Source organism: Sebastes umbrosus, chromosome 22 (assembly GCF_015220745.1).
Source record: "Sebastes umbrosus isolate fSebUmb1 chromosome 22, fSebUmb1.pri, whole genome shotgun sequence".
Taxonomy (NCBI): Eukaryota; Metazoa; Chordata; class Actinopteri; order Perciformes; family Sebastidae; genus Sebastes; species Sebastes umbrosus.
Genome location: NC_051290.1, coordinates 4,615,820 through 4,642,130, shown reverse-complemented (window position 1 = coordinate 4,642,130; position 26,311 = coordinate 4,615,820). Strand labels below are relative to the sequence as shown.

At 39.1% G+C, this 26,311-nt stretch overlaps 1 protein-coding gene across 4 annotated transcripts; it reads left to right on the top strand.

Moving 5' to 3' along the window:
* On the top strand, positions 1-26,286 carry gal3st4 (galactose-3-O-sulfotransferase 4). Of its 4 annotated transcripts, none has more exons than XM_037759659.1 (4): positions 1-233; positions 17,491-17,607; positions 23,752-24,049; positions 24,487-26,286. In XM_037759659.1, exons 2-4 carry the CDS (start codon positions 17,492-17,494, stop codon positions 25,579-25,581), a joined length of 1,509 nt encoding a protein of 502 aa, XP_037615587.1. In that variant the 5' UTR covers positions 1-233; position 17,491; the 3' UTR covers positions 25,582-26,286. The 4 variants fall into 4 exon arrangements, with proteins under 4 accessions (XP_037615587.1, XP_037615585.1, XP_037615584.1 ...); XM_037759657.1 differs by having other exon boundaries at positions 23,749-24,049; XM_037759656.1 differs by lacking the exon at positions 1-233 and adding an exon at positions 12,052-12,399.
* Positions 26,287-26,311: the final 25 nt, after the last annotated feature.

The window sequence follows — 26,311 nt, the reverse complement described above, 5'->3', positions numbered from 1 at the left end:
GTTTCAGATGACCGCTGACCGAGAAACAGACCGAGGAGTAGTCTGGTGTTTCTGTTACCGATGCGTCACGGTTTGGTGTCCGAGGATTGAACCACACCTCGGGGTGTTTATAACAGACTTTATCTCTTCGATCTGGAGCTCCAACAGGAGGAGCTCAACCACGGAGCTGTGTATCAGAGCACGACTGTCGGGTTTAACCCTCACAGCCCACGTCGACGACGCTTTCAAACAAGGTGAGTAACATTTAAACGTTAAACAGTGACGTTTTACTGCAGGAACGCGCGCGTAAAAGTAGCCAGAACAACACCAGACTGGACGTCCTGTGGATGAACCTTCAGCTAGTAGAGATGGGCGGATCGATACTTCCAATACTCACAAGCTACTCTGATAAATACAAACCTGGGTGGCTGAATCACTTCCAAACGTTTTCACTACTCTTGTATAATGTTTGTGCCAAAACAGTTCTGACATATTTAACTACTTCTTCCCTGCAGATAAACAATACAGCACTATTTATGACAATAAAGTGACACATGAGTCACTCTTTAAACATTTAAAACACAAAACACACTAAAAGTCATGAGGCGTATTATTTAATCATAGTATTTCCGTAAAATACTGGACTATTTTTTTTTATCTATTTCTTTTTTTCTTTTTTTTTTTTTCTTAAAATGACCATTATTTTGAAAAATCACAAACTCATTTAAGAAATCATTATTGTTAAAATTGTAACAAAAAGTATCGGTATCCTACCAAAATAAAAAAAAGGTTGCTATTGCCTCTCCCGATCGATTTGCCTTTGAATGTAATGATCTTTTTTATTTTTTATTTTTTTTCTAAAAATGACCATTATTTTGAAAAACACAAACCCATTTAAGAAATCGTTATCGTTAAAATTGTAACAAAAAGTATCGGTGTCGTACTGAAATAAAGAAAAGTTTGTATCGCCTCCGTATGTAATGATCTTTTTTTTTTTTTTTTTTTTTTTTAAATTACCATTATTTTGAAAAATCACACACTCATTTAAGAAATCGTTATCGTTAAAATTGTAACAAAAAGTGTCGGTATGTACCGATATAAAAGACAAGTTTGGTATCGCCTCTCCCTATCAATTTGCCTTTGAATGTAATGATCTTTTTTTTATTTATTTTTATTAATTTCTTAAGTAGCCGTGTAATAAGTGTGATAATGTACAGCTAGCGTGTCATTGTTGTGAAATAAACCCCTTCAGGGTTAATCTCTTGTAAAACCGCATTGTCTCCTGGTTAATTATAGGACACACTATAAGATAATAAATTAATTTATTGGATATCTTCTCTTTAAAATCAGTTTTGTCCCTGTCCTGCTTGTCTTGCCTGTCTGGTACAACAGTATATTCTCAAGTACACAGAGCACTTGTCGGCTTATTGTTCAGGCATTTGGTCCAACAGGCTAATCTTGTTTGACTGATCCTGTAGCATTAACCCGGCCAGACTGGGCCAGGTTAAACCAAGTACACCAGGTTACTGGGATGAGAGCACCACAGGGGGGTACAATCACGGGAATGATCAGTATGTTAGTATGTTAACAACACAACTAAACACCCTGTAGCTATTTCATATAGAAAAGTACTATGCACTGTACCTTAAAGGGAGATTTGTCAAGTATTTAATACTCTTATCAACATGGGAGTGGACAAATATGCTGCTTTATGCAAATGTTTGTATTTATTTATTATTGGAAATCAATTAACAACACAAAACAATGACAAATATTGTCCAGAAACCCTCACAGGTACTGCATTTAGAATAAAAAAATATGCTGAAATCATGACATGGCAAACTGCAGCCCAACAGATAACAACAGCTGTCAGTGTGTCAGTGTGCTGACTTGACTATGACTTGCCCCAAACAGCATGTGATTATCATAAAGTGGGCATGTCTGTAAAGGAGATACTGTGGTGTCATAGTAACGGGTTGTGCCACTAGGCGATGCTGTCTCACCTGTTTGATGACATGGACAAAGAGTAAAACTGAATGCTGTGTTGTCACGCTTTGCAGCACCATGGCTGTGGAGGACAGAGCCTGCCACAATAAAAAATAAATAAAAATTAAATGCAAAAATAAATAAATAAATTTAAAAATAAATAAAAATAATACATAAAGAAATAAAAAAGAAAATTAAACAGAAGAGTAAATAAATAAGGGGATTAATACAAAGATAAATAATAAAGAAGCAAATTAAAACAGAAGTATCAATTTATGTCACATTTGATCAATTAATTAATGGCTACATTTATTTTTAATATTGTATTATTATAATTTTATTATCAGAAAGAAACTTGGGAGTTTTATTTTTTTCCACAGGCTTAGGTTGGCACTTCCAAAAGATGCTTAATTAAAGAAAAGTTAAGTCAGTTCCTGTTTTCGTGGGAGAGAGGGAAGTTCGTCCCGTAGTGTGACGTGTTTTCTGTTGTTTCCGTACATGTTTTACTTAGTTTACATACATATTTTAAGCCGAATCATGACGCTTTCCCTTTCTCTAACTAAGTGGTTTTGTTGTCTAACTGCGGACGTTTGCATGGCGTACAAATGACACGCGAAACGCGGCGTACAAATGGCTAAAATGCGTACTCATGATACGCGAAATGAAGCAAATTAAAACAGAAATATCAATTTATGTCACATTTTATCAATTAATTAATAGCTGCATTTATTTCTTTTATTATATTTTTGCCACATTTAATGACATATTTAATTATTTATCGAGTCATTTATTTATTCATTTATTCATTAATTTATTCATTAATTTATTCATTTATTTTTTATTTTGGCAGGTTCTGTCCTCCATAACATGTTAATGGTAATTAGTTGATAATTAGCAAGTAGTATTCTTTGGAAAATCTACTGCCAAATTATCCCAATATTTAGCTAAAAATGTATAAAAAATTACTTTATTATAAACATTATTTAATAGTTATATGCTAAAATAGCATATAATGTTTATAGATGGGCCGTGTATATAATCTGGCGATATGATACGTATCATGATACAGAGGTTACGATTTTCAATTGATTCGATATTTGATATTTTTTTCTATATTTTCTTACACCCCGACCCGGCACTCATGCTAACGATATACTATATATCCCTTCACCACCTCACCTCATTACAAGAAGCTGTTGAAGGACCAGGATATCTAGTGTGTTGACATTCCTGTGAGCCTTGAAACGTCATTGAAGTGAAAGTGTACACAAAACAGACCGGAGCTAACAGATAACAATTTACTTGCATTGCATGCATGCAAATGGATGAACTGAACCAAACTAACCAGACTGGAGACAAACATTTACTTAAAATTACAAATGCAGTTAGTACAAAAAGTACATTTGGGGCCAAGTAAAACTAGTTTAAAGTGTGTCCCAAGGTTGTGTTTGTTCAGCCCGTTCGCACGAAAAGGCGTATAAATGCCACGATAATGCACATGGAGTTTCTTAATTTCCGCATGTCACTTATACGCCATGTATCCTGCAATGCAAACGCATCTGCATATAAATGCTATGGTAACAGTGAGTGACATAGTATAAGAAGCGAGAAAGACCACTTGTGGTTGGGTGGGAGGGGAGGTTAACAATATATGCTGGGTGTGATCAATGTATACATGCATGTAGAGTGTGTACCCTGAGGCTCATCATTAGTATTTATGTACACACCCTGAGTTTGTTAAAGGATGTGAATGCCGGAGACAATGACTTGGTACATGATGTTAGTCCCCATAGGAGCCATTTCATTGTAGTGAGACCATTTTTTAAAAACTTGACCTCACTGTATAAAATGACCTGTGGTGACCTCTAGGATAATCACAGCCTCATGAAACTTTACAGACACAAACTAAAGACCTAGAGCATTCAGAGGATGGATGGCTTTCCTAGCTAGATTGACAATAAGGGGGTTTCTGAGCAGTTTACACAACAGAAGTGCTCGCCATCCAATTGCCGAAAAATGCAGAATTCTTTCAGAAATCTTAAAAAATGTCAAAAGCTTTTGATACCAAATCACAGCATGGCTTTTTCTATGGTGTTCCTCAAGGTCTTGGTGTCTTAATGTGGTGTTTTGGAGGGATTATTGATCATTTTTATCAATTCTCGAGTGGTAAAAAATGGTTAAATTTAGCACCAAAATCTGGTGAGCAAATGGTATCAACCCAAAAGTTGCTGCAACAACTTATGAGACATAAACGAGCATGGGGATGACCATCATAATAATGTTTATTTCTGATTTATTACTAGATCAACTTGACACACAGTGCTGAGCTGCATCTCAAATTAATCTTCAGGTTCCCAGCTTTCAGATGATGTTCACCACTTCTATGTGACATCTACTGTTGACCTGCTATCTCCCCCTAAAGACCCCCTTTACCCCCCTAAAGAAGACAATCTATTGTGGGTCTCGGGGTTAATTTTGCCCGACAACTTAAGACAATTCTGATCAGTACTGATGCCGAGTCAGTGTGTGCGCAACAGGACGCAGCTCTGGTTCTAAATTTAGAGGTAAAGCCTCTAATCGGTTAACTGCAGCCTTTGTTAAGGAGCGCAGCACCAGCTGCTCCTGACCAGCCTCCTCCTCCACCTCACCCATATGGCCCATATGGCCCAGAAAATTGCACTGTGTCAAAAACATGAACCAGAAAGTCAAGTTTAAAGGCTTAGCAGACATAAAGACATCCCACCGTTGTGAGGACTGGAAGTAACAAAAATGTATTGATAAAAATGTAGGTGATGAAAATGCATGTGAATTGGAAAATGGAGTGATACGCAACGTTGTTTTAAGCAATGTTGTTTTAAGCAATGTTGTTTTACGCAATGTTGTTTTACGCAATGTTGTTTTGCGCAATGTTGTTTTGCGCAGCGTTGTTTTACGCTGCGTTGTTTTACGCTGCGTTGTTTTACGCAATGTTGTTTTACGCAATGTTGTTTTACGCAGCGTTGTTTTACGCAGCGTTGTTTTACGCTGCGTTGTTTTACGCTGCATTGTTTTACGCTACGTTGTTTTACGCAATGTAGTTTTGCACAATGTAGTTTTGCGCTATGTTGTTTTGCGCAATGTAGTAATACACAACGTTTGTTACACGCAACGTTGTTACACGCAACGTTGTTACACGCAACGTTGTTACACGCAGCGTTGTTACACGCAGCGTTGTTATACGCAGCGTTGTTTTGTTGTTTTACGCAATGTGGTTTTGCGCAATGTAGTTTTGCGCAATGTAGATTTGCGCAATATAGTTTTGCGCAATGTTGTTTTGCGTAACGTTGTAGTTTAAGCATGGTGGGTCACCGAGTTGTTGTCACGGCTGACACTTTGTTAGCTACAAAAGTTGACACTGCTAACGTCGGTAAGCTTCTGAAGCTAACAGTTAGCTACACTGATGGGCAGGTAAATTATTCAAACAGAGTTTGGTTGGAGAAGTTAACGCGGTATAGTCGTGTGGTACATTCAAATGAAACTCGTGAGCTTGTGTTTACAACATGGGGAGTCGTGTTCACGATATGCGTGGCGTTCAAGTGGTTAAGTTGTGAGAACACCGGTGCTAGGCAACGGCAATACAGACGCTACTGTCGGCGTCTAGAAGCCACGGAGGCTAACGATTCACCTGTAGAGAAAACAATTTAGATCAGCCTCTCAGGGTTTCCGTAATTTCCTAATTGTAATAAATAATATACGGTATAGAAGTTTTCTTTTCTCACTTGCCTTTCAGGGCTTCTGTAGGAATACACACGTATTAAGAATAAGTGAATAAAACTCTGGAAAAGGATTTTGTGCCAACTTTCAGAACTGATCTGAGAACTGGCGGTAGGAACTAGGGGTTTAATACTGGGAATATTAGATAGATTAGATATGGGTATTTACCAGGAATTTTCACCAAAGTCTTCTCGGAAACATTGAATTAAATGATTGGACGGGATTATTACAGTCCTGTGACAGCCACAGATACCAGCCATCACATGGAGTAATAACTTCATAACTCCATAAAGATGGTCAGATGCTCCCAAATTACCAGTCAGATATATTAAAAATGATAAGGGGATACACTGAAAACAGATGATTCTGAATAGTTTTATTTTTAAACCTCAATGTTTAAGTGTAAAAGGAATTGTTGTAGCACATAATGTAATGAATATGAAAGAATAACATCAGGGAAACGTCCTTCATGGCGAGAGTTCCATTTTGAACTCATGGCTTTGCTACTACAAGGGAGCCTGTGTATTTCCAGAGAGTTGATCTCTGAAGAGCTGCTCAGATTATTCTCATGTCCATTGATGCCTTGTGGGAACTGAAACAACCGTCAGCTTTAAATGAAGCCGCAGCTCAACCTTTCATCTCCCTTACTGTTCTCAGGATATCCGATCCTTCAAATCCTGGAGGTGGAGTTAGTGAGTAAATGACAACAAAAGAGGAAGGGCCTTCTCACACATTTTGCTGTTCTGCAGACTTGAAGAGATTCATTGCATTTTTTCTGACTCCAAGCATAACACTTTAATTTTGCTAATGTTTAAAACGCTCACATAATTTACGGACAGTCCTTTCACTTACTTTTAGAACAACTCAAGGACATTCATTGCGTCGGGTAATTCATAATTTACATCAAGGTAAGACAATTCTATATAAACAGGAAAAACAAAGTTCGGAAACTTGTGTTTGGACAATTATTTCTCTGTTGTTACATTGCTAATTGTCATTGTATTTTACATCGTTGGAAAGCCTGTTTATTTACCTTCACAATGATGTCCAACTTGTAAGGATCATGCATTTGTGGGATGAGCAGCACAGCTGATTATGTGGGTAGCGCCCAAGAAAAATTTGCCAAAATGCTCTGCCAATGGTAAACAGTGTAATCTCATAAGGCTACCAGGAAGCCTGCAATGACTGCCCTTCATCGCCAGGCCCGTTTGCGCTGGTGTCGACAACACAGACAATGGAACCTTAACATGTGGGGGAATGTCATGTTCAGTGATGAGTCCAGGTTCTGTCTGCGAAAGTTGGATGGCAGGGTCAAAGTATGGAGACAACGCGGAGAACGCTATGCTGATTGTTGCACCGATGGAGTAACAGCTTTTGGTGGGGGCAGTGTCATGGTGTGGGGCGGCATTTTCCTCACTGGCCAATGCAGTGAGATATCGGAATGAGATTCTGCAGCCAGTGGCGATCCCATATCTCCACAATCTGGCACCTAACTTCATCCTCCAAGAAACAACGCTCACCCCCACAGAGCCAGGGTTATCACAGACTACCTCCACAATGTGGGAGTAGAGAGAATGGAACGGCCTGCCAAGAGTCCAGACCTCAACCCAATTCAATACTTGTGGGATCAGCTTGGGCGTGCTGTACGTGTTAGAGTGACCAACACAACCTCGTTGGCTGACCTGCAATGAATTCTGGTTGAGGAATTGAATGGCATCCCACAGCAACGTGTGACCAGGTTGGTGACCAGCATGAGGAGGAGGTGCCAGGCTGTTGTGGCTGCGTATGGATCTTCCACCTCTACTGAGGCTCCTGAAGGTGTATTAAATGAATAAAGTGTAAAATTGCCAATATGTCTTGTTTGTTCCTTGTTACTGATAGAGAGTTCAATCATCCAATCCACCAAACAACTCAAAACAAGAGTCAATTCCAACAGGAGAATACACTGTTTACCATTGACGGAGCATTTTGGCAAATTTTTCTTGGGCGCTACCCACATAATCAGCTGTGCTGCTCATCTCACAAATGCATGATCCTTACAAGTTGGACATCATTGCGAAGGTAAATTAACAGGCTTTCCAACGATGTAAAATACAATGTCAATTAGCATTGTAACAACAGAGAAATAATCGACCAAACACAAGTTTCCGAACTTTGTTTTTCCAGTATATATATATTTAGCCATTAATCATTTGTCTCAGAGATTACATCACCAACTTTTACTCAAAATATTCAGCGTTGAATCTGGACATGGATGTTTCCTGTTCACGTAATTGTAATACAGAGCGACAAAACGCTGCATATGGAGGAGGTCGGGGTGGATGGATGGGTCAAAAAACACAGGACTTTCGCCTCCCTGATACCGGTTATTGGTGTCCCGTGTGAAACCAGAAGTCAATGTTGATTTATTTGTCACGTAACTTCTGTACTTAATTTACGTCACTTCCGGTATTATTTTAACCTACATCTTGATCTTTTCCTAAACCTAACTAAGTAGTTGTTGTCACGTAACTTCCGTACTTAGCTACGCCACTTACGGTTTGGAGTAACTTAACTACGATCTAGTTTTTTTTTTGGCTGAACTTAACAAAATTGTTTCCTGTGAAGACAAAAGTTTATTTTGAAAAGACTGGAGTGGAAATTGATGCTGGACATTTGTAGGACGAAAAATTAGGAATAACTTTTCGAAAGACATCATACGAACCGTTGTATGAGAATACGCTGAGTGGCTGCATTGCTGGGTTAAAAAACAATCGAGGCAGCGGTAGACCAGCAACTACCGTTTTCTATGAGGTAAAATTACTGTTTTTGTCAATGGAGTCTGGTGGCTTTGAAGCGAGCATAGATAACGGCTTCAGTTCCCCGTAAATAATGTTTATAATAAAGTCATTTTTTATAAATCTTTTTAGGTAAATATTGGGGTAATTTGGCAGTAACTCCAAAGAAATTTAAAATAGGTTACTTGCTAATTATCAACTAGTTACCATGTAATTTGCGGACCTGTAAAATGAAGTGTTACCAAAAATTCATGAGATAATTATAATAACGACATGTTTTTACACAAAAGAATATAATTTTATGGGAAGAAAGTTATGATATTTAATATAACTTGACCCTAAGTATATAGTACCCATCATGTATGAATACATCATGCCTATGCAGACGCCCTATATAGTATAAACAGAACTGTTCTTCACGGTTCAGCGTAGAGTTAGATGAATGGCACTGGCAGGGTCCTGGTCTCTGAGCAGCAACAGTGAGTAGTTGGTGGATATAAAGCTGACATGTTTTAACAGCTGCAGCAGTGTGAGATTACTGAACAGCAGCAGCGGTGACCTGCAGAGCTCAACTACACTTGTCAACTCTGCAGGGAGCGAACAAACTCTCAAGGGGGAAAAATCATGCCGCACGCAGATTTGAGCGTGTGTTAAAAAAAATGGTTATTCCAGCTGAAATCCTTCTAGCTGTCCAGTGGTGGAAGAAGTACTTTTAAAAATATTTAACTACAAAAGGCAAAAAGGTAAGGTAAAGGTCCTGTTTTCAAACTTAAGTGTAAACACAGTACGTATTATTAGCAAAATATACATGAATTTTTCAAACGTAAAAGTACTTGTTCTGTAGTAAAATGTCCCCCATTGTTATATAATTTATATGACATGGTTTGATTGTTACTGATGGAACAAGTTTATCTAATTTAGATACAGTCAAAATAAATATCGGATAATTTGACCTATTTACGCCCAACCCAGTCGCCGTTCACGTAATGTTGTTAAACGTAATGTTGTTATACGTAACGTTGTTATGCGTGATGTTGTTATACGTAACGTTGTTATGCGTGACGTTGTTATGCGTGACATTGTTATGCGTGACGTTGTTATGCGTGGCGTTGTTATGCGTGACGTTTTTATGCATGACGTTGTTATACCTGAAGTTGTTATACATGAAGTTGTTATACATGACGTTTTTGTGCGTGACGTTGTTACGCGTAACGCTGTTTATACGTGACCTTGTTATACGTGACGTTGTTATGCGTGACGTTGTTATGCATGACGTTGTTACGCGTAACGCTGTTTATACGTGACGTTGTTATGCGTGACGTTTTTATGCGTGATGTTTTTATGCGTGACCTTGTTATGCGTGACGTTGTTATGCGTGACGTTGTCATATGTGACGTTGTCATACGTGATGTTGTCATACGTGATGTTGTCATACGTGACGTCATACGTAATGTTGTTATACATAACGCTGTAATACGTAACGCTGTTATATGTTGTCATACGTAATGTTGTTATACGTAACGTTATAGGTTGTCATACATAATGTTGTTATACGTAATGTTGTTATACGTAATGTTGTTATATGTAACTTTGTTATAGGAAATGTTAAACATAATGTTGTTATACGCAACGTTGTTGTACGTAACGTCGTTATACGTAACGTTGTTATACGTAACGTTGTTATACGTAACGTTTTTATACATAACGTTTTTATACGTAACGTTTTATATGTAACGTTGTTTTATGTAACATTGTTTTCTTGTTTTACGTAACGTTGTTACGCTTGTTGTGTAACGTTATACAAAAAAGGCTGCTAAGGGCGGCTTTTGTTTTTTTACGGTAGTTACGTTGTTGCGTTATTATTTGAATACAAACATGAAGTATTTTCTAACCTTAAAGGTGCAGTGTGTAGAATTTGGCGGCATCTAGTAAATAATAACTACTATAAATTACAATTTTTGTGTGATTATTTCTTCATTCATTTTTTGCATAAATATATTCACGGGTAGATGCACAACACTCTGCTTTAATACACTTTATGTTGAGAAACTACATCCTACATCACCCTGTATATTTAAATCAGAATCACCTTTATTGGCCAGGTATGTGTGCACATACTTTTAGTACTGTGTACTTACACAGTGATAGAGATAATAGCAAATCATTTCTCTGACATAATAAACATAATACACCCACATGCTTTCTTCCTGACGTCTACGGGTTTGTCCACACACAATATAATTACATACAGACATGCATGCACAAGTACACCCACAGTAATCTGCCCATGTACATGCACAGACATACATTCATAGATTTACATTGCTGTGCACATGTGTGTACATGTTTCCATCATTCCTCAGTGTACTCCTCCGCATCACAGCAGGCGGTATGAGTACATTCAATTGCTGCTTTGTTTATTGGACCACATGAGACCAGGACTGTATGTCACAGGTGATGTAGGTCCAGATGTTCGGTCCACATCAGGGAATGGGACTATTTCATAAATGGGAAACATTTTTTCTCTGGATGCCTTTCTGTCAGCATCACAGGCTGACGTCAGATTCAGCAAACCTTCTTCCTCAAGGTGACAGAAGTGAAACAAACCACACCGGAAATACAACCACTTTGCCTTCAAAATAAAAGCATGGAAACTTGTACTCCTCTATGGAACTGTAATACCATGTGTGCTTTCCTCTTTCTAACTTGAGGGGCTCAAACTGCCGATCAATGGGCATTTCCATAATGTAGTAATCACATTTAGTACCAACTCGAAGGGACTGGAAGATGTTTACTCATTTGTTGTTTTTTTTGTACATCTGAACACTTTGTTCAAACTCTGTATAAGCTGAACCTGTTTGTCCTCTGAACACCCAAACAGGTGTTTTCAGTTGTTGATTAGGTCTCTGCTCAGGTTGAAAGTGGAATTTATGAGGTCACAAATCTCCAACTACCAACAAGAATGACAAGAATGCCCAAACAGGTGCAATGAAAGCTGACAGGAGACTCAGGGAGATGTCAATAATAGCTTTTAACGCAGGGTGTGGAACCCTCTGAACCTCCTCCACTGTCACCTCTCTGTTGTCAGTGACTTATATACTATATACTTAGACTATAAACTGTGTTACCTTCATCACAATGATCAAATGTTTTGCGGCTCCAGACAGATTTTTACTTCTTTTTTTTTGTTTTTTTTTTGCCGAAAATGGCTCGTTTGATAGTAAAGGTTGCTGACCCCTGATCTAGGAGGAGTATCGCAAGAATTTATTACCTCCTTCCTATGCCTTTGGCCTTATCGGAGGTAATAAATAAATGACTCAATAAATAAATACATATGTCCTTAATAATAATAATAATAATAATAATAATTTGTTGTTTAATATTTTTTTATTAATTAATTAATTAATTAATTAATTTATTGAGTCTTTTATTTTTTATTTTGGCAGCATGCGTCCTCCATACCTCCTTGCAGGTCTTTGTGGATTGTTCTGCTGCTGCATGCTTTTATTTTGCAAGCATCCGGAAGTACTGCACGCACACAAACACACTCTGTCTTTGTGGTCTCGGTGTGTGTGTATGTGTGTGTGTGTGTGTGTGTGTGTGTCAGCAGAATAAAACGTTAGAGCTGTCGGTGCACAGACAGACAGAGAAAGAAATCGGTTGGAGCCTCGGTCCGGATTTATCCTGAAGCCTGAACCCGGTTCTGTGTGTGTGTGTGTGTGTGTGTGGCGGGAGCACCGGTACCGGTCCGGTCCAGTCCGGGTCCATGATGGCCTGATCTGATCTGGAGCCCGGCTGGCCGGTCAGCTGCAGCAGCTGAAAGACCTCCGAGATGCTCCAGAGCTCCTCTCTGCAGCTGCACAACAACAACACCGACAGCGATGCTGTTCAGACGGAGAGCCAGGTAACGACCGGACAGAGCAGCTGCTGCAGGCCGCTCAGGGCGCACTGATTGCGGGGTAATAAAATAGAATGTGTCGCTGAGCTGCAGAGATCCTGCAGAGAAAACAGGAGAAAGGTGTGGGTGGAGGGGCTGCTTCAAAGGCCTTTCTCTCAACATGATTCAATGCATCTGCAGAGATTCAGTCGTGTGTGTGCGTGTGTGTGTGTGTGTGTGTGTGTGCATGTGAATGAAAGCTGTATACTGAAGGCTTCTTTGTGTTGTGTTGGGTGGTGGCTGAGCTCTCTGCTGATGATTCCTCTCTATTTGCAGCAGCATCGCTCTCTTTATTCTATATTCAGCTACCTTCTGCTTTCCATATGTTTATTATAACACATGTTTGATATTGTCTGTGATTATTACCAGCAGTCCATCACACACACACACCACCTTGTGTCTCTGATTATAACACTGTGGTGGTTTCTGGGCCCTGCAGGCAAAGTCCTTTCATATTTGGCTCACTAACAACATACATTTATTATTTATTGTTGCACGATATCATATCTACGGCAGAGTCTTAGGGCCACATTGAGGATATTATGTATTATGTATATATTATGAGAATAAAGTCACAATATTAAGAGAATAAAGTCATTATTTTACAAGAAAAAAAGTCTTAGTATTAAGAGAAAGAAATTTGTAATATTACAAGAATAAAGTCATAATTTTATGAGAAGAAATGTTGTAATATTAAGAGAATAAAGTCATAAGTTTACGAGAAAAAGTAGTCGTAATATTACCAGAATAAAGTATAATTTTACGAGAAAAAGTCATAATATTAAGAGAATAAAATCATAATTTTCAGAGAATTTTTTTTGTAATATTACGAGAATAAAGTCATAATTTTACGAGAAAAAAAAAGTAATATTACAAGAATAAAGTCATAATTTTACGAGGAAAAAAATCGCAATATTACGAGAATAAAGTCATAATTTTACGAGAAAAAATCGCAATATTACGAGAATAAAGTCATAATTTTAAAAATAGAAAAGTCGTACTGCTGATTCCTCTGTATGTGCAGCAGCACCGCTCTCTTTTATTCTATATCCAGCTACCTTCTGCTTTCCATATGTTTATTATAACACATGTTTAATATTGTGTGTGATTATTACCAGCAGTGAAAACACATGAATGGCTTTCTGTTCACACACCACCTTGTGTCTCTGATTATAACACTGTGGTGGTTTCTGGGCCCTGCAGGCAAAGTCCTTTCATATTTTGCTCAGTAACAACATACATTTATCATTTATCATCGTTGCACGATATCCTATCTACGATGGAGTCTTAGGGCCACATTGAGGGGGAAAAAAAAATTGAGATTTTGATGAATAAAGTCGTAATATTATGAGAATAAAGTCGTAATAATAGGAGAATATTGTCATAATATTAAGAGAATAAAGTCATAATTTTGATAGAAAACAAGTTGTAATATTACCAGAATAAAGTTATAACTTTACGAGAAAGAAAGTCGGAATATTACGAGAATAAAGTCATAATTTTTGTGAGAAAAAATGTGGTAATATTAGAAGAAAAAAGTTGTAATTTAATGAAAATAAAGTCATACTATTTTAAGAAAAAAAAGTCGTAATATTACAAGAATAAAGTCATAACTTTACTAGAAATAATGTAATTTCCTCCTCCACAAAAGAGTCAGTTTCCCCATCAGGTCCGTGTGGTTCTTTCTACGGCATAAACGCAGCTTCTTGCACAATCTTTTCAAGGTCCTGATACTGATGATAACGTGGTGCTGATGAGCCAAAATAGGAAGTATTTGGTTATTTGTGAAACCTAAAGATAAGATAAGATAAGATGTTCCTTTATTAGTCCTGCAGTGGAGACATGTTCAGTGCACAGCAGCAAAGGGGAACAAAAAACAAGATGCATCAGCTAACACACGAGCTAAACAAAGTGTAACAAAATATAAACCATTTAAATAGAAGGAAGTATAAAAATAGGAGCAGTATATACAGTATTGACAATAAACAGACTATTACAAAATTGCACAAGTGGAAAAATTATATTGCACAGTGAGAATGAAATTAAATTCCACCTGAAAATATTGCACAGTATGAATTACACCTAAGTAGTAATAATGATAATGATATTGCACAGTCATACAGTATAGTGCAGTTATTGTTAGTTTTTGGTGTGTAAGTGGTCTGCTGGGAGCAGTGCTGGTTGTGGAGTCTGACTAACTAAACTAAAGTATAACTTCACAAGATGCTCCACGTTCCTCATTTTCCCTATTTCCCCTCTAAAATAACACGTAAAATTTCTACTTTATAATATTATGACTTTATTCTCGTAATACTACGACTTTTTTCTCTTAAACTTCGGACTTTATTCTCGTAATACTACGACTTTTTTCTCGTAAACTTGTGACGTTATTCTCATAATATTACGACTTTTTTTCTCGTAAACTTGTGACGTTATTCTCATAATATTACGACTTTTTTTCTCGTAAACTTGTGACGTTATTCTCATAATATTACGACTTTTTTTTCTCGTAAACTTGTGACTTTATTCTCATAATATTGCTATTATTATGACTTTTTTTCTCTGGCAAACTGAGACGTCTCTTCACCGTAATATAACGGCATCAGGATGTTTGAAATGAATGACTGGTACTCGTACCTGTTACTGTATGAAGTCTTTGTGTATGTCCTACCCTGGGTTACCACTTGAATTACAATATGCGGAAAGATTATTATGGAATATTTTGCCCAATGATGCCAAAAAATGAACAGCCTACCCAGCTTTAACTTCATCATTGACTAATAGTTTTATTGTATTAGCCTAATAGGTTGTTTGTGGTCGTCTATTGAGCAATAAGAAGTGTAACTAAAGGCGGCAGCGTGACGGAACAGACCTCTCGAGTCGTGACGACTGCATTTAGTTGGACTGTAAGTTTACATTGTGTGGTATGCAAACACACACTCGACTGGTCTCCCACTCACAAATTCAGTTTCTGCACCAGAGTACAAAAATGCAGTTGTTCAGTGTTACAGTAGCAGGAATGTGAAATTTCCCCGTGCAGACTGTCTCCTTGTCTCTGAGCTTTGACATTACAGACTGTAGCTTTATTATATCTGCTGCTGCTGCCAACAACTGTAGAACAAAAACAAAAAGGACAAATCAATGACGTTCTTCACAATCCTGTAAATTCAATATTACCATAAAGTTCCTGTTTATTGATTCACAGCGTTGGTCACGATGACCTAACCAACTGTCTCTCTCTCTCCAGCCTGAGAGCCTGAGGCATGTTTGAGTTGTTATTTACAAACTCAGCTCTGATTGGACGGTTATTTTCTCCCTTTGCCACCATGCTGCCATGCATTAAAGTAGTTCATATATACGGAGCGACGACCCCGAGATGTCAGAGGAAAAGCAGTTATATAGAATGACATGGTAAAAAGTTTGTGTTTATCCCTTTGAGATTAAGGAACAAAACATCTTAACAATGAGGTAAGACCTCAGAGGATTCATCCCCAGTGTCAGTAACATTGTGACTGTTACTACGCCTGAGTAAACTGTGATGAGCCAAAGGAAAAAATTATATTTTTATCCTCGCCTAAATCTAGATTAGACAGTGGAAAACACCATTATAGCGATGATGCCATGCACAGAGATATAGCTGAATTCATTGAGGAACTACAACTGTGCCAAAGTAGATATAAATAACACAAAGCACATAGATCCTATGTAGGTTTTAGTTTAGGATAGGACCAGGAGGACTCTCCATTTGGATACCCAAAGTGTGCCAAATGGGTTTTCTACCTCTTGAGAGGGAATCTGGTTATAAAATACTAATGATATCCACTACAGGAGGTGATGTGCACTCAATGGAGCCTTTAGCCATGACAGTTACTCTGTGCATCATCACATTCTACCATTGTGCATGGTAGAAAATCAATAAAAAACAACTACAATTGTATAATTTTGACTCCAAATGGAGTAGTTTTATTGCCTCCGCCAAGGCTGAAGGCCTAGGAAGAGGATTACGTTTTCACCGACATTGGTTTGTTAGTTTGTTTGTCTGTTAGCAGGATTGCTCCAAAAGTCTGCAACGGATTTGACTGAATTTTTTTGGAGGGTTGGGATGTCACACAATGAACAATCCATACGATTTTGGTGGCGATCCGGATTCGGATTCAGGAATATTTTTAAGGGTTCCGATCAGCCTGAGCATTAAGACCACAGAGTATAACACATGCGCAGTGTAACTGATGACGCGTTGATGACGCGTGACCCCGCCTCCTTCCTTCTGAGAGCAGAGAGATACGTGTGTGGATGTGTGTGCGGAAGCTGCTGGTCGTCCGCGGTGAGACAGAACAAAGTGGTAGATGACGTGATGAGAGACAACGTAGTGTAACGTTATACAGACATAACGAGGCTGCTGAATGAGAGAGGCATCCGCCGATACGTTACACGGAAACACACCGTGTTAATAAAACTTAGATTAACTAGATTAATAATGTAAATAAGATAACAAAAAAAGAATCCAAAGTCAATGCATTCAATATTAAAAAACGGTCAAAAATATAATTTATCGTGTGTTGATTTTGTATCTAAAATATTGAAATCGTTGCCAAACAAACATTGTTTGGACGAAATACACTCGGAGCGTTGTTTTAGTCGCGTTAAGGCCTTGACTTTTAGAAACTATTCAGAAAAAAAAGAGCATCTTATGAAGTTTTTAAAGGCAGAGTTTTAACACGCAGCTCAGCGTTCGTTGGGTAAAGAGGTTATTATTGATCTAATGTTGTCTCTGGATGTTTCAGGCTGCTTTCCTCCTTGTGATGATGATGATGATGATGAAGCGTTAGTCATGTTTAGTTTATGACTCATCCAAATGTCTCCCTTTCTCTATCCCTCTTTTTGCCTCCTCTACCTCCTCCACCCTTCTCCCTCCCACGCTCGGCCCGTCTCCTCTCTCTTTTTTCATATGACATCATCTCCCGTGGTCCCCCTCCTCCACCTCATAACATCATCTCTCCATCTCTCCATCCATCCATCCATCCATCCTCACCTCCGCCCCTCCTCCCGTCCTCCCAGGATGTTGCGGTGGCTGGTCTGTGGTCGGGTGGGCCCAGTCTGGATGTGGAAAGCGCTGCTGCTCTTCGTTGCCATTGGGTTCGCTGGCCAGCTGTTGGGGGTCATCTTCAACAAGAGGTATCTTATTTCACTTACTCATTTTATTTAATCTTTAACTGTAGTTTCAGTTCTGTCTTTTGCATTACAGCTGTTAGCGTTACAACCAGCATAAATTAGTCTCTATTAGGGCTCGATTAAAATAGTTTATTATCTGTTCAAAATGTACCTTAAAGGTAGATTTGTCAAGTATTTAATACTCTTATCAACATGGGAGTGGACAAATATGCTGCTTTATGCAAATATATGTATATATTTATTATTGGAAATCAATTAACAACACAAAACAATGACAAATATTGTCCAGAAACCCTCACAGGTACTGCATTTAGCATACAAAATATGCTCAAATCATAGTTTAGAACATTGTTATCGAAGTATTTGATGGTCATCCTCATGCTCTATTATGTCTCATAAGATGTTGCAGCAATTTTTGGGTTGATACCATTTGTTACTCAGATTTTGGTGCTAAATTTAACCATTTTTTACCACTTGAGAATTAATAAAAATGATCAATAATCCCTCCAAAATACCACATTAAGACACCAAGACCTTGAGGAACACCGTAGAAAAAGCCATGCTGTGATTTGGGATCAAAAGCTGTTGACATTTGGAGATTTCTTTCTGCAAGAATTGTGGGCGTGTCTGTAAAGGGGAGACTTGTTGGTACCCATAGAGCTCATTTTCATTCACATATCTTGAGGTCAGAGGTCAAGGGACCCCTTTGAAAATGACCATGCCAGTTTTTCATGCAAGCGTTATGTAGCCGTTCTTTAGGTTTTCTAGCTTCATATGATCCCAGTATCTTCACTCTAGCGTTAAAACTGAGCGTGCTACAGTACAACCATAACTTGTTAAAGAAATTAGTGGTGTTAAAAGCGTTATTATCGCATTAACTTTGACAGCCGCTAATTAAGTTGCTGAGTGTTTACCATTAAAAGGAGTGTTGTTTGAGGCACAGACTGTGTACTGTACGTGCTCAGCTGTTCACCACAGCAGCATGAGTGGACAGTTTTCTTCGGCTGCTCATCATGTGACAGCGGCGACCATGAGAACCACACTGAGGAACCGAGGAGAACGATAGAGGAGCTGAATGTTACTGGTGGTGTTGGAACCATTTAATCACAGGACACCTCTTTACCAAACACACAAAAAATCGTTGTGTCGACGGAAAAGGCTCGGAGCGATGTCAGCGTCTCAGTTGGATTATGTCGATGATATCAGTTAGTTAAAGCGTCAGTAGGCAGAATATTTTTGGCATCATTGGGCTAAAAATTACATAATAACCTTTCAGCATATTGTAATTCAAGTGTTCTGAGAGACTTCTGATCCTCCTCATGGCTCTGTTTTCAGGCTTTTGAAAAATCTAGCCCATGACGGGAGACTTTGACCAATCACAGGTCATTTCAGAGAGAGAGAGCGTTCCTATTGGCTGTTCATTCAACGGAGGCAGCTGTCAATCACTTGCGAACTCCGATCAAACGGTCAAACTAGGCAGCGCTGATCAAATATGAATCAATATTCTGTTACGTTAATGACTATTTCTCTCCTCAAATGTTTTCAGAATCATCTTGTAGTGCACTGTTTAACTGTAAAATGAGAAAGTTTGTGACGCCGACACCGCCGCCATTGTGAAATCTGTTGAAGGAACGCCAAGTACTGGTCACATGACCGGAGCACAGCCAATAGGAACGCTATAGGACCTGTGATTGGTCAAAGTCTCCCGTCACGGGCTAGATTTTCTAAAGCCTGAAAACAGAGCCATGAGGAGGAGCAGAAGTCTCTCAGAACACTTTAATTACAATATGCTGAAAGGTTATTATGGCTTTTTTGTCCAATGATGCCAAAAAATATACTGCCTACTGCCACTTTAAATAATAATAATAATATTAGATTAATTTGTGACTAATTCAATATTGTAATCGATTGACAGCCCTAATTTAATATTATAAATAATTTTATAATATAGGCCTATTTATGTTTATATTATATTCACAAAGACCTCTTTATCCAGTGCTCGTGTAAATGGGTCTCCATGCTGTGCAGCGAGATGAGCCTCCTGAATTTACACCCAAAATGCCGTCAAAACTGTTGATTATAAATTGCCAACACAGCGTCCATAATTCTCGACAGAAAACAACAACAACGAAAAAAAAATACGACCCCAGATCACCAAGATCCAATACAAATTTATTTATAAAGCACATTTAAAAACAACAAAAGTGCTGTACAATTAAATGTAAAAAACATAAAGACAACACAATAAAACAACTAAAACCAACTTAAAACCAACCGGACATTAAAATAATAAAAGCGTTAAAACCAGTAGGAAAGGAAAAAGGATTAAAATAGTCAACTCTCATGCCGAGCCAAAAGCCGAGAAATAAAAGTGTGTTTTGATGCTGATTCGCACAAAACTATATTATATAATATTATCACATGACAACTCTGTGTGGCGAAGTATGGGAGGTATTTTTACTTGACAAATTCCGGACAGATTAAGATCACAGACAACCTCCGCAATTATTCCAGATTACCAGATGTCCCCAGGTAACACCAGTCCTGTGTGAGCAGGGCTTAACTGTGGGGCTGAAAGGGTTAATGCTTCTCCTCCTCCTCCTTGATCTTCACTCATTTTACACCGCAGCATTCGATCACAGAGATCTCATCTAAAGCGCCGGGATGGTGTCAAACACACACACACGACAGCGGGACGGCTTTCACTCGTTTGCTTGTTGAATTTGAGCTCATTCTAAAATCCACTGAGATCGAGCCGAGACGCGTTCGCAGCCTCGTGTTGCTGCTGCTACGACTCACGATCATTAAAAAGATGCTTCAGTCTTGTAGCAACGACCTGAAAATGAGCACTTGAGCAACGCGAGATATGAAATATTTATCTGGCAAATTGAAACAAGCTGTTGCTTTTCTAAACCGCATGTTTCATTTATTTGTGTTTTTGATCGTCATTTTAAAGATTAAAAGAGTTTAGAGACGAAGAAGACTGCTCAGTGTTATAATTACTAGTTAGTGTGAACCCTCTGAGACCCACAATAGACCCGTTTCTGTCTTCTTTAGGGGGGTACAGGAGGTCTTTAGGGGGAGATAGCAGGTCAACAGTAGATGTCACATAGAAGTGGTGTACATCATCTGAAAGCTGGAAACCTGAAGTTTAATTTGAGATGCTGCTCAGCACTTCAGATTCAGATTTAGATAGGGATGTCATGATACCAGAAATTTAGTAGTCGATACCAATACCAGTAAATTTCCACGATTCTCGATACAAATTCGATACCACGGTAAAAAAACCCAAAACAACAAAAATAAATCCCATGTACTGTAATTCAACGCGCACTCTTTTATTAAAAACATTTGAACATTACAAAAAACAGAGGCATTTAGCCTTTAGCCCTCCTGTTAACATCTTTTATCCTTGGGGTCAATTTGACCCCAGCAATTTAAACCTCCAGAAAATGATTATAGTTAAAATTGTTACCCAACTTTATGTGTCAGGTACTTTATGTTTGTTTGTTGACTACCTAAATAGCCCTTTAAATAAAATCAATATCTTCACGGGAACCATATTTTGCCGCCCCCAAAGCGTGGGGAAATATCAAAGTTCTCGCTAGAATGATGTTTCCCCTCCCCCATGTCGTGTGAACTATCAGTGGTTCTCGCACTACTACAGTTATGGTTATGTTAGGTTAGAGCCATAAAGCTTTTTGAAGATTATAAAGTTGCATGTTATAGTGACCTCAATATCATCCAAAAAAAATGTGTTTAAAATGTTGATTTTTCTTATATGTTTTATACAGCTAAAACAGCCTGGGGTCAAATTGAGCAGATCTCTAGGTCTCTAGTTTGTGGCTGTAAAGTTTCATGAGGCTGTGATTATCCTAGAGGTCACCACAGGTCATTTTATACAGCGAGGTCAACTCTCACTATGATGAAATGGCTCCTATGGGGACTAACATCATCACACATGGTCTACAGCCTGATTGAAATGAGGATTTTTCTCATTTTAAGACAGTATTTTGTTCTCATACAGCTACTTTAAGAAGTTCGGGAGTTTATTTTAATGTTAAAAAATTATTGTCAAAGTACGGTTTGAACAGATGTCTGATTTTGGTGTTATTACTAACTTACTGCACACAGTAAGACCTTAAATACTGGAGCAAATTATTAACCCTGAAGGAGTCTCAGACTTGACTTTGACCTCTCTCTCTCTTTCCTTGTGCCTCTTCAAAGCTCTCCATTTAACTCCTTCACTCTATTCTCTAACATCTGGGTCCAAGGGCACCGAGGGAGGTTCAGGTTTCAGTCCCTCTGCCTGTCGAGAGCATTTCTATGGTCAGAACTACGCTGCCCTCTAACTGACCGACGCACCAGAGCCTGACTCATGCTGGATTTTTTTTAGTGCGATGCAAATATTGATCCCTTAGATTTGGCTATTGAAGGGACTATTTGTAACTTTCAGAATTGCTTGTTAACAGCGACACCTGTGGCCTTGAAATCAACGAAAGTCAGCGTCGGGTTCGCGCTTGTGCTCGCTCTACATAGACATGAACGAGCATCGCTCAAAACAGTGAGGCGACACACGTCAGCTAAAAGCACAATATCACTCTATATTTCAGCTGCTTGGCAGTAATGTTAGCTGACCAGACGAAGGTCTCTCCATGAATCAATGCTGATCCTGGTGTTGGCTTTTCCTGCCTCAGCTGAAGCAGGAAGAGAAACGTTATTGCCGGCACCCGGTCGGAGACGGTAACGTTTCTCTTCCTGCAGCGGGGCTGAAGCAGGAAGAGAAACGTTATCGTCTCCCGGCTGACGCCACAACATAAAACAAATGCAAAATAAATACATAGAATAATATCATACAAAACACATTAAAATGTGTTTGAAGCCAACGTTAAAGTGAAAATATTCATAAACACAGATAGCTCCCAGTTGACCCTGCTTCTTAGGGCTTTCATTAATGTTTTAAACACACCCGGGTTGAGTCATGAACTAACCGATCTGCAAACTTCCCCTCAAACATCCCAAAAAAGAGTTTTCACTTCACAAGAATGACGGCATCGCTCAGCAGTCTCAAGTTACGAAAGATAGACTCTCGAGTTGTTGGTGAATAATTTACCTCTAAAATCAGTTAACTCTTAGTTAAAATTAAAGCTGTATTAATTTTTATTTTTTTGTTGTTGGCCACTTTAGTATGGAGGACGGAACCTGCCAAAATAAAAAAATTAGATGATAAATAAGTTGAGGGGAAATGGATAAGGTGTGAAACTCAAAGGGGAAATTGTAAAAAAAAAAAAAAGAATATAAAGTAAATGAAAACTATTTGCAAAAATAAATAAATACATGTAAAATAAATGAATAAATACAAAACAAACAATTCTTTTTTTAAAAAATAATAAAAATAATATATGAATAAATTGAAGGGAATATTAAACAGAAGAGTAAATAAATAAGGGAATTAATGATAATAAAGATATAAAATATCAATATCAATATATATCACATCTTATTAATTAATTAATGGCTACATTTATTTTTAATATTATTTTTGCTACATGTATAAAGAAAATAATACAGAAATAAATAAGTTTGGGGAAATAAATAACTGGTGAAATGCAAAGGGAAAGTCGTAATATATATATATATATATATAAAATAAAAATATAATTTCAAAAATAAATAAATGAATGAAAAAATTAAAAATAAACTCAAACATAAATGAATAGAAAATGACTACATGAATAAATAAAAGGGAAAATTAAACAGAAGTGTAAACAAATATATTTAATTAATGCAAAGATAAATAAATAAAGATATAAAATATCAGTATATATCACATTTTATTAATTAATTAATTAATAAATTAATGGCTACATTTATTTTAAATGTGATTTTTGCTACATTTAATAACATATTTATTTATTTATCTAGTCATTTATTTATTGATAGTTTACCAGAAAATCAAGGCAAAGAGGTAAAAGGAGCTAAAAAGCTCTGTAGAGCTGAGGGGAACTACAGAGTAGTCGATAATTCTCTGTGGTTACGAAAGACATTTTTCACATAACATGGAGTCATTTGATCCTGTGCTGTAGGATTTTTGAACACACCCGGTTTGAAATGTGATCTAAAGTTACTTTCTTTTTCCTCCAGCAGCGTCCAGCCAGCTGTTCGCTCCATCTTCACATCCCCTGACGCCCAGGGCCCCTCTCTGGGCTCCTGTCAGCCCCACACCCACATCACGTTCCTCAAGACCCACAAGACGGCCAGCAGCACCATGCTCAACATGCTGTACCGCTTTGGAGAGGAGCGCGACCTCCGCTTCGCCCTGCCGCTGGGCTACCAGCTGGGCTACCCGCTGCCCTTCAACGCTCACAGGGTCAAAGGTTACCGGGGTCCCAGGGCCGTGGAGTTCCACATCATGTGCAATCACATGAGGTTTAACAAGCCCGAGGTGAGTTATTCAGAAGAGGAGCGGGGGGAGGTGGAATGATGATGATGATCATGGGATGTTCTGTAGTGATGTGGGTACGTTGTAATATCATTTATAACTTGTTAGAAAAAGTTGTTTTTAGACTTTTGTATAAAATTGGTCAGAATTAAAAATTTGTGTTGACGTTTTATGTTTTTTATCCACAGCTTCAACCCACATATTGAAAATTATAGGTCTTCATTTATGGTCAAACTGAACTTTTCCCATGTTCCTAAAATATGAGCCAAATAGTACTCGACCTTTGCCAACCTCATAAAACACAAGTGCCTGCAGCGTTCTCGGCCAACACAGCAGCACTGAGGAATTTATTGCGTCAATCGACAACATTTACCATCAACACTTATTGGACATCCACATAAACGTTTTGTAACTCCATGTTCTGGTTTCCTGTTTCTCAGGTGGAGAAGGTGATGCCTGCGGACACGTTCTATTTCTCCATCATCAGGAACCCGGTCGCTCTGGCCGAGTCCTCCTTTGCTTATTATAAAGAGGTGGCGCCCGCCTTTCGGAAAGCCAAAAGCTTGGGCGACTTTGCCGACGACCCCAACAAATACTACGACCCCCGTCTCCGCAACAACCACTACGCCCGCAACCTGCTGATGTTCGACTTCGGCTTGGACCACAACGCTAATTTCTCCGCGGTGCTGGCTCAGCGCGCCGACGACATGATCCGCCAGTCCTTCCACCTGATTCTAGTGTCCGAGTACTTCGACCAGTCCATGATCCTGCTGAGACACGCCCTCTGCTGGCCGCTGGACGCCGTCGTCTCGTTCAGCCTCAACGCTCGGCAGCAGAAGCCCGGCGGCGGCGTGAGCTGGGTGAGCAAAGTGGCGGCGGCCGGCGGCGGCGTTAGAGGGATACGACCTCAAGCCAAGACGCTGATCAATATAACGGAGGAACAGCGGGAGAAGCTGCGGCAGTGGAACGCCTTAGACTGGCACTTATATAAAACTTTCAACCGCTCTTTCTGGGAGGAAATCAACAGGTTCGGTCTCGCCCAGATGGAGGAGGAAGTAGCTCTTCTCAGGACGCGGCGGGAAGATCTGGCCCGGGTTTGTCTCAGGGACGGCGGGAAGCCCGTGGAGGCGCACCGGATCCGAGACAAAAACATCCGCCCGTACCAGAGCGGATTAGTGAAGATCCTCGGCTACGAGCTCCAGCCGGGGCTGGACAACGCCACCAGGGCGGCCTGTCTGAAGATGATCAGGCCCGAGATCCAGTACAAAGACGTGCTGGATGCTAAACAGTTCCCACGGGCTCTGTCGGGCCCAGCCCAGCCGGGGCAACAGAACCAGCAGGGCGCGATTGCGGCAGCTGGCGCCTCGCTTTTAAGACAAGACTCGTCCAGGACAGGGGAGAGGGCGGTGGGGGGGGACGCCGGTGGGGGGAGGACGGTGGAGGAGGCGAACAGAGACAGAGACTGGGATGGAAGCCGCCTAACGAGGAGGAACCAGACTTTAACAAAAAAGGAAGAAAAAGGAAGATTGAGATGAGGTTTGAGGTGAATTTCGTTCCTTAACTACGGTACCAGACGGACTGATGAAACCGAAAGCTGAGCCAAGTGCGGTTTTACACACACGAGAAAACAAAAAGCTCCTCCTTTGCACTTCCACTTCTTTGGTTGTTTGCTTGTTTTTTCTTAAAAGCTGTCTTTGCTTTTAGTTGGTGTCATTCTCGTGGACTTAACCCTTGACCTCTGAGAGCCTGGGAGGCTGTCACGGCTGCAGTAACACGTTGAAGGACCACTTTGTTTTTAAAGAGGAGAAGCACTCCGAAAGTCTTTGCTGTTTATTTATAGACACACGGAAGCCTGTTTTATTCCCCGTTTGTATTAATACGGTTTTTCACGTCGTCCTTGGTGCACATGCTCGAAACTTAAAGGTACGTTTTAGCCCCCAAGTTTGTGCCTCTCATGCAGCACCGTTACATTGAGCTTCCTCTAAAAGACCTTTTTTAGAGGAACAGGCCATTTAAAAACATTTCCACACAATCCTCAAAGACTCTTCTTGCAATCTGGCTGAAGAAATATTCTGTCTGCTGCACAACACCTCCAAAGTTGTGACTGTATTTATTAATCTAAACAAAAATGGTAGCTGGAAATGTCATATCTCCAGCTCAATGTACAACAATTTATTTTATTGTAGGGCTGTCAATTGTGTCAATTCCTGTGAAAATGTACCTTAAAGGTAGATTTTTTAAGTATTTAATATTCTTATCAACATG

Excerpts from the sequence above, each read along its gene's own strand:
- gal3st4 (XM_037759655.1), top strand. The coding sequence starts at position 12,377 with ATGCTGTTCAGACGGAGAGCCAG. Across the intron at positions 17,608-23,748 it reads GGGGTCATCTTCAACAAGAG|CAGCGTCCAGCCAGCTGTTC; the intron begins GTATCTTATTTC and ends TTTTTCCTCCAG. Across the intron at positions 24,050-24,486 it reads TGAGGTTTAACAAGCCCGAG|GTGGAGAAGGTGATGCCTGC; the intron begins GTGAGTTATTCA and ends CCTGTTTCTCAG.